The 15,878-nt window shown below is 41.8% G+C and overlaps 1 protein-coding gene across 1 annotated transcript; it reads left to right on the forward strand.

The window, feature by feature from the left end:
* The first annotated feature begins 13,911 nt into the window (after window positions 1–13,911).
* On the forward strand, window positions 13,912–15,840 carry KLHDC9 (kelch domain containing 9). The gene is made up of 4 exons (XM_001381640.4): window positions 13,912–14,532; window positions 14,619–14,778; window positions 15,249–15,447; window positions 15,584–15,840. The coding sequence occupies exons 1-4, from the start codon at window positions 14,024–14,026 to the stop codon at window positions 15,748–15,750; spliced, it is 1,035 nt and encodes a 344-aa protein (XP_001381677.1). The 5' UTR covers window positions 13,912–14,023; the 3' UTR covers window positions 15,751–15,840.
* Window positions 15,841–15,878: the final 38 nt, after the last annotated feature.

Genomic DNA, 15,878 nt, shown 5'->3' on the forward strand with positions numbered 1-15,878 from the left:
CATTGATGTAATTGTAATATTGTTGGGAATTGAAGGCAGCTAGGTGGCTCAGTGGATAAAGTGACAGGCCTGGAGTCTGGAAGTCCTAGGTTCAAATATGGCCTTGGACACTTCTTAGTTGTGTCACTCTAGGCAAGTCACTTAACCCCAAATGCCTAGTCCTTATCTTCTCCTCTGCCTTCGAACTGATACTAGTATCTATTCTAAGACAGAGGATAAGGGTTTAGATAGATAGATAGATAGATAGATAGATAGATAGATAGATAGATAAATGGAGTTGGAAAATAATTTCTCTCTCCATTATGTCACCTTTTTTTTAACACCATCTCTCAGTGACTTGGAAGTCAAAGACCACTGACTAAATTCAGATATAGAAAGCCCTTGGAGAAAGGAAGCTAAAGAACCAAGGAACCAAGGAGACAGGAAACTAATCCATCCAGGCACATCAAGAAACTATGGTTGGTTTCTGAGATGTGACATGTGAGAGCTAGTGGGAGAAGAAAAGAGTTTATAAGTGGTGACCAGGTGGTCTTTGGGGGTTTCTGGCTGGATCTTGGAGAGCTGAGGAAACTTTGTCAGAGATTAGCTTCAATTCATCATGGCAGCCAATAGATTAGTAAGCTAAGTACCTCTCTAACTCTTTCCTACCTTTCCCTCTATTTACTATTACTTCTTTGATTTAATAAACTTATTAAGCTACCTACTATCAGCCTCATAGTTTATTACTATATATGTATATATATGCATATGCATATATGTATATATAATTTGGAAATACATTAATGAGTATGTTTTCCATTTAGTCCCAAACTAGACAACCTTTTAAATCTTGACTACACTGAATAAATAAAAAGCCAATGAACCCATGAATTGGTTCTTTCTACCTTAGATAGAAAATGTTATATGGACAAATAATGGCATGGCCCAAGTATGTTCCCTACCCAGGAATTCTGTTTTTTGGACTGAGGCTTTGGAAATACAATAATCAAGAAGTAACATGACCATGAGTCTGGTATATGAGCATATAGGTTACAATATCAATACACCAATAATACTTTCAAGATGATAATATATCTGGGATGCTACATCTATAATAAACTAACACTATTATTTTTATAAGAAGTATATAATTCTTAACTTTGTCTCCAAGTTATGAAAATAACAAAGGCCAGCTAGCTGAGCCTCAGCAAGAACCAAGTTAGGACTCTGAGCCTTAAGAGACTGAGTCTTTCTTTGGTCTTCTCAGATATAAAACAGTCTATGAAACAGCAATAGACAGTCACTAGTGTTTCCCAAGTTGGAAAAGTAAATCACTTCACTCTTTCAGGCTTTTTCCTCCTTTTCTTCTACCTTCAGACAATGAGGAGAGAGAGAAAAGAAGATGTCATCTGCTCCCAGCACTCAGAGAGAGAGAAACTGCCAACTCCTGTAAAAATTAAATCTCTAATAATAAAATTATTATAGTTTAGGAGGTTTATTAAATATCATTAGAAATCAAGGAATAAAAGAGGGTACAAAATAAAAACCACGTGCCCATGGCTGATCAGCCAGTTTGTGATATGGAAATCACTTTAAAAGACTGATATATATTAATTTAAGGTCACCAAGGAATTCAGCTATGTAATTCCTAAGTGAAAACTCAAGTCAGCAGTCAACCTTTTATGGAGTTTTTAATTACAAACAGTAGGAAAAAAGGCATTTTAGAGAGAGAGAGAGAGAGAAGGAAAGGGGAGAGAAGGGAATAGGGCTTAAATACCCACTCTGCTTAGCTGGGCCAAAGGCCCAAGGCCTTGGATAGCCGAGACAAAGAAAAGAGATCAGTCCCTATCACTCATGTGACCAAAATGGAGAAACAGTCTGAAGGCCTCCACTCCAAGCACCAGGCTCCAACAACCACACTCCCCTACACACAGGAAGAAGGAAGTCCTCCTCAGCTGTCCTCTACCTCACTTCCTGTGTCTCACCTGTGCCGATGGTGGCTCTAGCTTAGCCCAGGACCACCCAGAGGTCTGTCCCCTTTGCACGTCTGTTGAAGGCCATATTCTCAAATAATTAAATCTTGAGCTTTTGCTGCAGCCCTTTCTAAATCCTGTTACCTTGAGTAGGGTGGAGATTGTAGTTTCCAAGACCTGATTCTGTCATTCCAAGTATCTCTATTGTTATTGATCAGGAAATAGCCAAATCCCATCCTCTAAAGAATGGTTTGAACAGGGTTGAGTAGTTTTGAAATTCACAAGTTCAAATACCCACCTTACCACCACCAAGCTTGGGACAGGAAATAAAGAGGTGGGACCCTTTAAGTCCTTGACTAAAATCCCCTGTCTATAGGAAGTACATAATGACAGGAAGTCAGTGGTCTCCTGGGAAATTTAGTTCTTTTTTAGGGTAACAGATTTTCAATTATACATTCCCTCAGAGCAACTGCCACAGAAAAACCATTGCACTTCACACACACACACTGTCAACATTTGAAACTGACACTGTCTCAAATCTGTTTCAAACTCCAATTCTTTCTCAAGCCAGTTTCTCTACTTTTTTATCTCTAAAACTAATATAACAAGACTTAATTTCTAATATCATCCTATATTATAAAGGCAAGACTGAGGGTCTGGAGGGATACTCTCTTGCTCTTTTGAGTGGAGATTGGACCTGAAGGAGCCTTTGTCTTTAATCTATCATAATGTCAATGAGGCTATTTAGCTAAGTAACTCTACCTCTTTCCTATATTTCCCTCTCTTTACTATCATTACTTTGATGTAATCAAAGCTACTAAAGCTACTAGCAGATTCATAATTTAATTTAAACTATTACACAATTGCTTTCAGTGAGAATATGCTCCTGGAAAGATTAACCTGTAAAAGAAGAAGAATAAAAAAAGTCTAGTTTGGGTATTTCTGGTTATAAAAGTTTTTAAAAATTAATCCTGAAAAAAAACATCTGGCCTGAACACCAGGAGAGGGTTAAGATTGATACCATTCAGTTCTACAAGTACTGCATCCAATTTTTGGTCCTAACACTTTTACAAATTAGTCTTGCCAGGAACTTAGTACTTTTCAGATTGCATCTTCAGAAATGTGACCCTAGGCTCTTTTTGATGAATATTTATTTTACCTTATCTTCCTTAATCTCAAGCCCATAGCCCTATTTTCTGGCCATCTCTAATTCTATCATTGAGAACAGTAGTAAGTTTGCCACCACCATCCTTGGTAAGTATAATATGTATTTTTTTTAACCCTTACCTTCTGTTTTAGAATCAATATTGGGTATTGGTTCTAAGGCAGAAGAGTGGTAAGGGCTAGACAATGGGGGTCAAGTGACTTGCCTAGGGTCACAGGAATAGGAAGTATCTGAGGCCAGAGTTGAACCCAGGATCTCCTGTCTCTGTGCTCTCAATCCACTGAGCAACCCAGCTGCCTGCTCGTCCCCCCCCCAGTATAATATGTATTACTCAATGTCTAATAAAGGGAGAAAATAAATATCTATTATGTTCTGTGACACTCTAAATGTTTTACAAATATTATCTTAACTGAGCTTCTCAGTAATTCTGGGAGATAGGTACTGATGTCATTCCCATTTTACAATTGAGGAAACTGAGGCATCCAGAGATTAAATGACTTGTCCAGGGACACCCAAGTAGTAAGTATCTGACTCTTATTTGAACTAAGGTCTTCTTGTTTGCAGCTTAGCTGCCTCTATGATGCCAAATACTATATTTATGCTGACCTCCCTATCAATAACATTCCTCTCTCTTTCCCTATATGTGTGGTCTTCCCTTAGTAGAATATAAGCTTTTTGAGCAAATGGACTGTCTTCCTTGTGTAGAAAAGTGCTGCAGTGAATAGAGTGTTGGTTCTGGAGTTAGGGAGACCTGACTTCAAATCCAGAATCAGATGCTTACTAGCTCTGTGACTAGTCTGTCTGTTTCCCTAACTGTAAAATGGGGAAAATAATCTCATCTATATCTCAGGATTTTTGTGAGGATCAAATAAGATAATATTTGTAAAGTGCCTGGCACATAGTAGGTGCTATATAAATGCTTAATCCCTTTCATTTCCCTTCCCTTCCCCTTTGTATTTAGATCAGCCAAGCACCTGGCACACTGTAAGCATTTCATGAATGCCTTTTCATTCATTCATTCAAGAAATCACAAAAGAAAATTTCCCATATCAATTACAACCAGATGGCAAAGTGAATATAGAAGGAATCAACAGATCATCTCCTAAAAGAAACTTTATTCTGAAGACCCTCAGGAATGACAGCCAAAACCATAGCTTCCAAGTCAAAGAAAAAAAAAAATTATTAGCCAGAAAGAAAGATTTCATGGGTCAAGGAATCACAGTCTGAATCACACAAGGCAATTCTATAACTAATACAGAATAGAAAATCTTGGAAAACAATATTCCAAAACACACACAAAAAATGGCTTACAACCAAGAAAACCTTGAAAAAATATATAATCCAAAAGGAAAAGAGACAGATCTTTAGTAGAAAAGAAACATTCCTGAAAAAAAAGATAAAAGCTGGCTAGAATCTTTGAAAGGCAAAAGTGGGAGACCAGAGAAACCTAGAAAGGTAAATACATTTCAGCAATTAGGAGGCACCAAATGAAGAAATGCTTACATTATAAAAGGAGAATGATACAATTGTCCCCTTTACATTTGACAGCCATCTCAGGCTGTGTTCTGAGCATTAGCATGTGGGAAGAGGCAACCACAAACATTCTGTTTTTCCTAGCTGTTCCAGGAAACCCCCAACCCAAATACCTGAGTCCAGGTATATTAATGCCCCCCAAAAGCTCTCCCAACATGCTTGCAAGGGGCTAGACCCTCCCTGGGACTAGCTGACTAGCTTTTTCCATTAGAAAGCTTCCTTTCTTCCCTATCCCTTTAGAATCCCACTTCACAGAGGGAGTATACCTTTGTGAGGGTATTCAAGAAGTTCCTCTTGGCCATAGTGTAGTTTCTTTTTCTGAGTTCCTTGCTGAGCCAGGATTCTACTTCCAATCAATGCTTGGCTCCCAATGCAGACACAGCTGTCAGCTAATCTATGACACTGTTAAGAAGATGGAAAATCCAAACCCCTTATACTTTTCCTTTTTTTTTTTTAAACCCTTGCCTTCTGTCTTAGAAAGAGATAAGGGCTAGGCAATTGGGGGTTAAGTGATTTGCCCAGGGTCACAAATCTAAGAAGTATCTGAAGTCAAATTTGAACCCAAGACCTCCTATCTCCTGTGACAAGGAAATCACTTTAAAAGACTGATATATATTAATTTAAGGTCGCCAAGGAATTCAGCTATGTAATTCCTAAATGAAAACTCAAGTTAGCAGTCAACCTTTTATGGAGTTTTTAATTACAAACAGGAGGAAGAAAGGTATTAGAGAGAGAGAGAGAGAGAGAGAGAGAGAGAGAGAGAGAGAGAGAGAGAGAGAGAAAGGGGAGAGAAGGGAATAGGGCTTAAATACCCCCTTTGATTAGGCTGGGCCAAAAGGCCCAAGCCCTTAGATAGCTGAGGCAAAAAAAAGAGATCAGTCCCTATCACTCACGTGACCAAAATGGAGAAACAGTCTCAGGGGCCTCCACTTCCAGCTTCCTTCAGAGCAAGCTTCTCAGAGCACAACCTCTCAGAGCAAAACCTCTCGAACCCCTCCAGTCCTCAGATCCCGCTATCTTTAAGGAAACCATCCAAGTTCCCTCCCCTCAGTTCTCACATCTACCAATCACTGTCCATGTCTTCCCTGTGCCAATGGTGGCTCTAGCTTAACCCAGGACGGCCCAGAGGTCTGTGGCTTTGCACATGTCTGTTGAAGGTCATATTCTCAAATAATTAAATCTTGATCTATGCTGTAGCCCTTCCTAAATCCTGTTAGGACTGAGTAGGGTGGAAATTGTATTTTCCAAGACCTGGTTCTGTCATTCCAAGTATCTCTATTGTATCAATTCTAAAATCAATCATGACTCAAAGAACTTCCTGTTCTATGCTTAAGCATAGGTCAAAGTCCTTTCCATTGTTCAGCAAAAGGTTTCTGTCCTAAAGTAATCTTAAGAAGGGAGGAGGAGGAACCTCCCATGCCAATGGGGTTCACATTCCAATAGACTATCAGTAAGAAATTTTTCAAGTATGAAATTTCCCAATGGTAAAATTTCCAACATTTATAAGTCTAAGAAATTTTAAGGTTTACACTCCAGGCCTGGCTTTCTATCCAACAAGCCACCTAGCTGCCTGACCCCTGTACCTTTCTAAACTAAAAAGATCCTCCTCCAGTCAAGAGTAAGTGGAGAGATGGGGGAGAATGGGTGGATACCTAGATGGAGGTCAAAGTCAACTCCTTTCCTTCCTATTCTAAATAGTTTCTCTTTAGAGGTTTTATTGGAATCACCCAATCAAAATTCTAGGATTGTTATCAATTGACTCCCAGGACATTCTCTTTTCTCCCTCAATGAGTTCAGTGCCTAGCTCACTGTCTTTCTACCCCCATTCTTGTCCTCATACAAAAACTTCAGCATACATATGGATATTCCCTCAGATACATTAATTTCTCAGTTCCTCAATTTTCTCATTTCCCACAACCTTCATTCATAGCTCTCGAATGAATGATGCTAGGGGAAGCTGGGTAGCTCAGTGGATTGAGAGCCAGGTCCTGGGTTCAAATCTAGCCTCAAACACTTCCTAGCTGTGTCACCCTGGGCAAGTCACTTAACCCCCATTGCCTAGCCTTTACTATTCTTCTGTCTTAGAACCAATATATAGTATAATTCTAAGATGGAAGGTAAGGGTTTAAACCTTTTTTTCTTTTAAATAAAAAAAGATGATGCTGAATGGGAAAGGATTGTCCACAGGACTTTCACTCCCTAAGGTCAGATGGCTCCCAAGAAAAGGGCCTGGAACTTTGGCCTTTTAGTCACTCTCTTCTAGTCTAGGTGCTGGGAGTCAAGTCCAGTGTCTGACTGGAAGTTTCAAAGGCCAGAAGAGTAAGCCACAGATTTCCAGGAAATGAAATCCAGCTCATTTACCAAGTTACTCATAAGTCTGCCTCTTTTGAATGAGACCTAGAATGAGTGATTCCCCTAGCAGACCAAAAGCATGTTGTCTAGCAGTCTGTTTAGGTCTTTATGATCCTATAGGTCATATGTTCTTGGAGGTCACTCTCAATAAGGAATAGGCAAAGTGGAGCCTATGGCAGGTACCAAGTGTTGACAAAATTTAAAAAATCAGTTAAGTCTCTGGAGCCAAAAGCTCCCCAAAGTGGCCATTCAAGACATTACTTTTGAAAAAACAATGACTCTTCTATTACTGTTTCCTAGTTGTTACTGAATAGAAAGCACAGAGTCATACCATTACTTCTCACCTATAATAGTGAGAGGATGCAAGGCCACCCCTCTACTAAGGAGAACACAGGAGGCTTCCATTGTTTAATTCAGGATTGTGCTCTCTGAAGCCCCTGCAGTTTTAATATGTAAAAGCCCCTCTGGGAGGTAGGACTCTGGACCAGAGTTCCACAGGTAAGGGCAAGGGAAAATAATAAGAGGAATACAAAGGTTGAAGGGCCTCACCTGTAGGTAAGGGTGAGGGGAGAAGATATGAGTCAAAAGAGGCAGTGTGAGGTCATAAGGGTCACACTTGCTGATGACAAGTGCGTACAAGTCTCTTTTAAACGTACGGATCACAGAAAGTAAAAGCAATACTCTGAGAATTTAGATACTACACCTGGGGTAGGATAATGATTCCAGGAATTGGGATAAAATAATGATTCCAAGCACCATTCGGGTTCATGGAAAGGTCAGCAACAAGAACCGTCCTGTTATGAGAAGCCTAAAGAATGTGAGGAAGAGGGCACCTGGACCTCTTCTTAGACAGACAGTTATCTACCTCTTGATAAGGCACTCAGATCTTTATCTTAGATGGGCTCTGAGTTATCAACCTCTGACATTAATACCCTTCATGAACAGGTTCTGACTTTACCAGAGCTGGAGACTTTGAATCCTAGCCAATAACTTAGTGACTTCCACTAGCCAAATGAACCCTTGCCTAAAAGGAAAGAGCTCTTGAGGAATACCATTTTGCCCAGCTCACTAATGACTGCTATAAAAAAGGTAAATGCAACTGGCCCTCAATGGCCATTAATCCAGCAGTAGCAAATATCTTGAGGAATGGGGGTCCTGGAAACTGTTCCCGATGGGCTGAGTTGTCAGCAGCATGGCTGGCATGTGAGAGAGTCTTAAGGAACACAATTTTAATTTATACTGATCTCTCGGCAATGACTATGGTTCTCGACCAGTGGTATTGGACCCAGAAAGAACAAGACTGGATAATTAAAGACTCTCCTTTTTCAAGTAGAGGAATTTTGGTTTTGCCTTCCACAGTATATAGTTCTTCATGGATGGTGTTAATGAATATTGTAAAGGATAATTTTAGCATTGTGACTTAAACTATATTAATTATTGGTCGCCATGGATATCCCAAATAACAAAAAAAAATTTACCCAAGTCAATCTGGAAAATTATGGTGATTTAATTAATATAGTGGAAAGAAATTTAAGAAGAAGGGAGAAGGAAAGGGTGTAGGATTTCTCCCAGCTGGCTTGTGCCGGGCGGGAAGATTGGAGGCTCTAGAAGGTAAGGTTTTGGAGAGTAAAAGAGGAAGGAATCAGCTTGAACTCCAAGAGGGCTCAGGCAAGATGCCTGAACCTGAATTAGCTCAAGGGCAAACTCACTACCAAAACCCAGACTAATAGCTGCCACCACGCCAAGATGTTAGAATGCTTAGCATGCTGCCAGCCAGAGACACCTCTCCGGGAAAAGAGGCCGAAGAGAGCAAGTGACTTGTCCTATATAGATAGTTTTATATCACTTTCCTACATCTCATCTGTACCAATGTTAGCTTAGCTTGACTTAGGACAGCCCAGGGGTCTGTCTGCTGTTTCTGCACATGTCTGTTGAAGGCCATTTTCTCAGATACTTAATCCTTAAGTATGGTACAGACAATCCTGACCTTGTTAAACTAAATAGGGTGGAGAAATGTAGAGTTCCCAAGACTTGATTCTGTTAGACCAAGTATCTCCATTGTTACTAATCAGGAAATAACTAAATCAGATCTTCTAAAGTACAGTCTGAATTCACAATATCAGAGACATATGACAAAAACTGAACTGAATAATCAGGATGATGATCTTATGAGAACAGCAGAGATTGGGGACTGAGTCCATTATCAATCTGGACATAAGTGTGAGACCATCGGATCTCCCAAACTAAGGAAGATGCAGCCACTTCTGTTCAGTATCAATCTAAAGCATCCACCTTCAAAAAATCAGCATGTCATATGGTTCTCATTGGAAAATTGATTATATTGGACTTCTTCCTTTTTCTAGTATAAGAGGTTTGCCCTTACTACAGTTGATAATTCAGATTGATGTACCATTTAAGTCTGCCATCAAAGTTCTTATAGAACCTCTTCCTCTTCCTTTTGGAAATCCCTCTATCATCACTTCTGATCAATGCACCCATTTAACCACAAAGAAGGTTGGAGATTTGGCTTATTGTTATCATGTTCATACCATCATGAGGCAGATAGCTCCATGGAACCCTGGAATGAACTTTAAAAATAAGAGTTTTGTCATCATACTCTTTATTATCAGGGTTGGATGCATCACGTCCAAGATATTGTCTTTGATAAATTAGTGCTACACCAAGAAAACGGAGATGGCTTCTTAATGCTTACTTAAAAAAAAAAAAGCTTACTTTTAAGAAAACTCATTTGATAATTTGATAAGGATGGACAACTTTTAGAAATGGTCTCAGTTAAACTCTAATCTTATTTTATTCCCTGTGCAGAGTTGCTGGGGCCCTCACAGTGTTCTATTACAACACTGTTTTCCTTTCCCTCTGGCTGATTCTGATAACTCCTTCCTGGAAAGAGTTTGGGAGATTAATGAATGGAATTATTGGGAGACATTTTGCTTTGTAATACTATGAAGTAGGTGAAATAGACTTTTTTATAATTATAGTGAACAGAAATCCTCCTCGAAGAGGATTTTCAGTTGATGAGGTAGCATTCATGGATCCCTAGATGAAAGGGAAGGGGAATCTTAATACAATACCACAGAAGAAAAAGGTGGACCCTCAGTTGAGGCCTCTAAATGGGCTAAAATTTGGTACTATCACCCCCCCCCAGTGGGGCTAGAAGATTTTAACTAGTGGATTGGGGAATATTGAGTGGAGGTATGGGGTGCAATTGTTATATATTTACCTGTGGGTGATAACTTGGGAAGGAGAAGGGAGCCTGAGGTAAATGGGTGAATAATAATCATTCAAAGACAAGTTAAAAATATGGGGAGAGGTGCTATCTCCATAATATTTTCTTTTGGATAATTAATTAAAGGAAAATATGAGAAATAAGAAAACACGTGGGAGTAAGAACTCCTAGATAGGAAGCATGGGGGTGACAGCATCGTTGGGAGGAAAGATAAAGAAGAGATTAGAACAGAGAATTCTGAGGATCCAGGAAATAAGAGAGAGATTAGCACTTCTTCCCCAGTATTTATTGGGGGATGTGGATTGGGAGGTGTTCAATGAATATGTAACATAGCATAGGTCTTAACATTGGCTGAATAGACAATGACAAGATCAAAGAGGTGGAGATTAATTGAAACTGGTTTTGCAAATGAATGTGCTCTGAGCTGAGGCAGCATGGTTCATCAAGAGGTCTGACCACATGTCTGGTAATACATTATCAATACATCAATCATACTTCCCAGATGCTAACATGCCTAGTATGCTACACAGAGTCTTAGTATCAATTCAGGCTCTTACAACAGGTGACCCTGACCTATAATGGAGATTGGTAACAGCATAGATATCCTCATCTGTTCTATAAACCTGGTACTGCTTCTGGCCATCATTTTGTTTTGTTTTGTTTATTCTTTTCCATAATTTGCATTAGACCTTTCCTCAGTGCTGCTTATGAGTTCAGAATAATTTAAAAACTATTTTAGTGGTAGAAGGTCCCCTTGAAAATTTTGGAGATCTTTCCAGCAATGGGGTGGGATGTAGTAGGAATGGCAGTTGTTTTATGTAGACTAAACTTGTGACTTTGCCTTTTACAGGGCAAGACATTTCTTGGAACTTTATTGATTTGAAATCACTAGGGATTGAATTATTTGGTTTGGTTTCCTTGCTCCCTCAGGTTTAAAAGGTCCAGGATATGGGAAATCAGTGTTCTGGAGGTTTTAGTTCTCTTCAGGTTGCCTTCCTGACTGTTGCTCATTGTTATGGTAAGTAAGGATACAGAAGGGAATAGTTTTTTGAGTTTCATTAGGAAGTATATACATTTTAACACTGTCACAGGTAAAGATGTCTTTATTACAATTTATGAGGAAAATCCATGAGCATTTCATTGTATTCTAGTCCTTAGCCTGAATCTCTGGTCTGGCTCAGAAAGGACCCATATATACAAAATTTTTACAAGAAAACCTTGTTGGTTTTTTGGAAAAGAACTGGAAACAAAATGAGCATTCACCAACTGGACATTGACTAAACAAAGTATCTGAATGTACTGGAATAATACTGTGCCATAAGACTTGAAAGGGACAGATTCAGAACAACCTCAGAAGACCTATATGAACTGATGCAGAGTAAAATAAGTCATTTATGACATTACTTGTTATAAAGGAAAAGAAATTTGAAATTCTTTTTTTTAAATGAAACATTTTAATTAATTTAGAAAATTTTCCATGGTTACATGATTCATGTTTTTTCCCTCCCCTCTTCCCCCCCCCATCCTAGCCAATGTGCAATTCCACTGGGTTTTACATATATCTTTGATCAAAACCTATTTCCATATTACTGATAATTGTATACTAGGATGATCATTTAGAGTCTACATCCCCAATCATATCCCCCATCAACCCATGTGTTCAAGCAGTTGTTTTTCTTCTGTGCAATGTAAACCTCAAAATTTCTCAGACTTATGAATGTTGGAAATTTCCCCCATTTGGGAATCTTCTACTTAAAAAATTCCCTAGCAGATAGTGAGAATTCTACTTTAATGTGAGGGCTCCTTGCCTTGGGAATATCCCTACTCCACCCTACTTAGGACTGCTTTAGGACAGAGAGCTCCTTGAGAACAATGAAAGTGCTTTGATCCATGCTTATGGAAGGGACAGGAAGTTCTTTGAGTCATGACTATTTTAGAATTGATACAATGGGATACTAAGTACCTATAAAGGTGGGGCAACTTGTAAACTACTTAAACCTAAAAGGGTGATAACTTATTCAGAGGTTTTTTCTTAATGAAATTTGTCGATGACACAGCAGCATTTTTTTTCTGACTTACTAAAGAGATTAAAATTACTCAGCTGTGAATTCAAAATGGGCAGTCCTTTAGAAACATCTACAGTGATTGGTAGATGTAAGGACTTAGGGGAGGTGACATAGGAGATTTTGCCCTTAAAAATAAGAGCTCAGAGAAGAGCTGGGGCGAATTCTGAGGGAGTTCATTTTGAGAAGACTCATTCAGGGATCTCGATTTCTGACTCTCATCCTGAATGAGAGTTCTTTGAGGAGCTCCTCTGAGGGGCTCTGTCCCTCTGGGGTAGGAGCTCTGGAGGCTCTTAAGAGAGGCCCTTTGAAACAATCTCTGGCTGGAAGACTCTTTGAGGAAGGACGCTGGCCTGGTGTCATTAGAATTCCTTACTTAGATCTTATGGTGAGTGTTAAAAAACTGACTGATTTCTCTTTTAAGACTCAGGTCTAGGCCATATTGGCTTGAGGCCCTTCATACTTATTCCTTTCTTACTCTCTCTCTCTTTCTTTAATTACTCATTGTATTGTTAATTAAAATCTCTATAAAACCCAATTGACTTGGGTATTTGAATAATTGGGAATATTTCCCTGGCGACCACCTTATATTTGATTTTAAACCCAAGACACTGTAGTGAAACATATTTCTGTGGTCAAAATGTACTCACCCTCTCTTATATCTATCACAATTTATATCTTCCACTATTTTTATCACTACAGTTTAAGACCTCAACCATTTTAAATCTCACAGCAACTTTGAAATTCTTAAGAACTCTTATCATCAATGCAATAACCAATCACAACTCTAGAAGACTGATTGAAACATACTTCATGAGGTTCTGAATGAATCATACAGGCCTATGGGAAGATTCCTTGCATTTTGGAGAATTCTATAGAGCAAATAAAATATGACCAAGAATTGAGCAGAATGAGGATACTGGATAATTTGTGAGCTGTACCAATGGATGGGAGCAGTGCTTTTTTATAGATGAGATGAGGTCAACTCAAATATTAAAGCAAAAATTCAGCCTCCTCCTGGATTTTTTAAAAGAATAGGTAACAGAAATATTTAATATATACAACAATTTCTTGCTATGAAGAGAAAAAGCAGTTTCTTTATTTTGCATCAAAATGTTTCCTCCCCAGAGGTTCCATATTTCCAGATAATCAAACTACTATTTTTGAGTTGTCAGTATTTCAAGCTGGTGTCCAAAAATCAGATTAATTTAAGAAGCACTTATGAGTTCCATGCTCTTCACTTTATTGAAGAGGAATGAATGAATGATGAAATGACGTTTATGCACTCTCCTGCTACCTGGTCTGGAGATATTGTCCCAGTCTACTATCTGTCCAGCTTGCCCTTCAGGGCATTGGGTGGGGTTCCTTGACCCTTCTCTCCACCGAATTTGTCTGTGGTGCTGGAACTCCCAATTCGGCCTCGAAGAGTCCACAGCCTCTCTTCCCATTGCCATACTTACTGACACCCTACTGGACACTAATAACTAGGCCTTGTCATTGCGTCCCTGTTGCTAAGGTAACCAAGCGTTTCTGGCCTTGGCGGAAGATACCAGCCGCTGTTGCCAAGGCGACGCTGGGAAAGGCGGGGCTTCGAGGTGGGGGGAGGGGTGGGGGAGGGAGAGGGCGGGGTTCCCTTGAATCTGGAGGCGTGGTGCAGGGTGTGGTGGGTGAGGAGTGGGGTGGGGCAAGGGCTCCTGTGGGCCGTTCCCTGATGGCCGCTGCCCAGGGCCCGAGTTGGGCCTGGAGACCGGTAGCAAGGGATCCGCTCCTGGCCCGGGCATTCCACTCATGCACCGTGCTGCGGGGACGGTTCTACGTGGTCGGGGGCCTGCCGTACGGGGGCGCGCACGAGCCCCTCGGGGACGCGGTGACCTTTGACCCAGCAGCGGGCCGGACCTCCCGGGCGGGAGGCCCCGACGGGCCCCGGCGCAGCCACCACGATGCGGCGTGCGTGGGCGGTCGCTGGCTGTGTGTAGTGGGCGGCTGGGACGGGTCCCGGCGAGTGGCGGCCGTAGCCGCCCTAGATGCCGAGCGTGGGGTTTGGGAGGTATGGTCTGCGGCCCCGGGCAACAGCCCCCCTGCTGGCCTCAGCAGCCACACCTGCACCCGCCTATCGGACCACGAGCTGCGTGTGGCCGGCCGCGAGGGCGGCACTCGCACCCAGCGCCGCTACGGCAGCGTCTACACCCTGCGCGTGGACCCCACTGCGCGCACCTACAGGTAGGAAGGCCCCAAGTAAAACCGCCCACAGCCGCGTGCGGGCCACACCCAGCCCCGACCAGGGCCTGAGCTGTCCATCCCCGCAGTTACCGAGAAGAAGGCTGCCACACGGCCTCACGCTCGGGGCACTGTGCCGCGCTGCTCCACACCGGCGGCTCCCACCCGGGCCACCAGCTCCTGCTCTTCGGGGGCTGCAACTCCCCTGAGCCCGACGTGGCCGGGCACTGGAGTCGGGACCAGATCCAGGTGAGTGGTCTTGGCCGCGTGTGGGCTGGGCAGTGGCAGAGGGGCAGAGCCCGCACTACCAGGTTAGTGGGGTAAGGAACTCCCAGGGAGGAGGCTTAAAGCAAGGGGTTCCTAAGCTTGGAGGGGTCAGGGACCCTTTGGCAGGTCATTTGAAGCCTAAGAACCCCTCCTCAGAATAACAGTTCAGAATGCACAAAATGCTTAAGTTACCCAGAAAATAAGGCTATTCTTCAGTCTCCTTAATTTATGCAAGGACCCCTGGGAGGTGGAGGAAGGGTCTTTAAACCTCAGGTTAAGAACCTTGGCTTGTAGCACTGAGATGAGTGACTTGCCCAGGGTCAGACTGGACGTCTGAGGTGGAACTTGAGCATGAAAATCTTCCTGACTTTCAGGCCTTCTCTATCTACTGGGCAGTGCTGGGACCCCTTCAGATAGAGACCTCCTAATTTCTCTCCATCCTACACCTCCAGGAAGAGCCAGTTGTTGCCTCTGGGCTAACAGAAAAGCTTTCCAGGCTAGTCAGCAGTGAGCAGGGGACCCTGCAGGGGCCCCGGGGTCTTCGGCACCATTCCTGTTCCGTGGTGGGGCCCTTTGCCGTGCTGTTTGGTGGAGAAACCCTGACCAGAGCTCGGGACACCATCTGCAATGACCTTTACATCTATGACACTCGTGAGAGCCAGCCTAAGTCCTGAGAAATTGGGATAGGGTGGATGTGAAGAGGCAAAAATGAGCACAGGGGATTACCATATATGGGGAAGGGATGGACCTCTCAGCTCCATATCCTAGAGTGCTTCCTTCCCCACAGGCAAACCAAGGCGGCGCTGGTTCCACTTTCCCTGTGCAGATCGAAGAATGAAACGGGTAGGCCATAGAACCTGCCTCTGGGATGACCAGCTCTATCTAGTTGGGGGCTTTGGTGAGGATGGCAAGACTGCGAGTCCAGATGTTTATACATTGGAACTAACTATCTGAGCAAATCTGCTTCCTCAATTTATCCCAACACATAAAGCATTCTATTACTAGACCTATGTAGTTATTCATTAAATACTAATCTAGAAGTCAGACACTGACTCTTTTGCACCTTTTTTGGGGGGAGCATT

The sequence above is a fragment of the Monodelphis domestica genome, chromosome 2 (assembly GCF_027887165.1).
Source record: "Monodelphis domestica isolate mMonDom1 chromosome 2, mMonDom1.pri, whole genome shotgun sequence".
In the NCBI taxonomy this organism is placed as follows: Eukaryota; Metazoa; Chordata; class Mammalia; order Didelphimorphia; family Didelphidae; genus Monodelphis; species Monodelphis domestica.

What these genes read in the sequence shown, in the direction of transcription:
- KLHDC9 (XM_001381640.4), top strand. Translation starts at nt 14,024, where the DNA reads ATGGCCGCTGCCCAGGGCCCGAGTTGGGCCTGGAGACCGGTAGCAAGG. An exon ending in GGAGTCGGGACCAGATCCAG is followed by an intron (nt 14,779 to 15,248) that starts GTGAGTGGTCTT and finishes CTACACCTCCAG; the next exon opens with GAAGAGCCAGTTGTTGCCTC. An exon ending in CCTTTACATCTATGACACTC is followed by an intron (nt 15,448 to 15,583) that starts GTGAGAGCCAGC and finishes CCTTCCCCACAG; the next exon opens with GCAAACCAAGGCGGCGCTGG.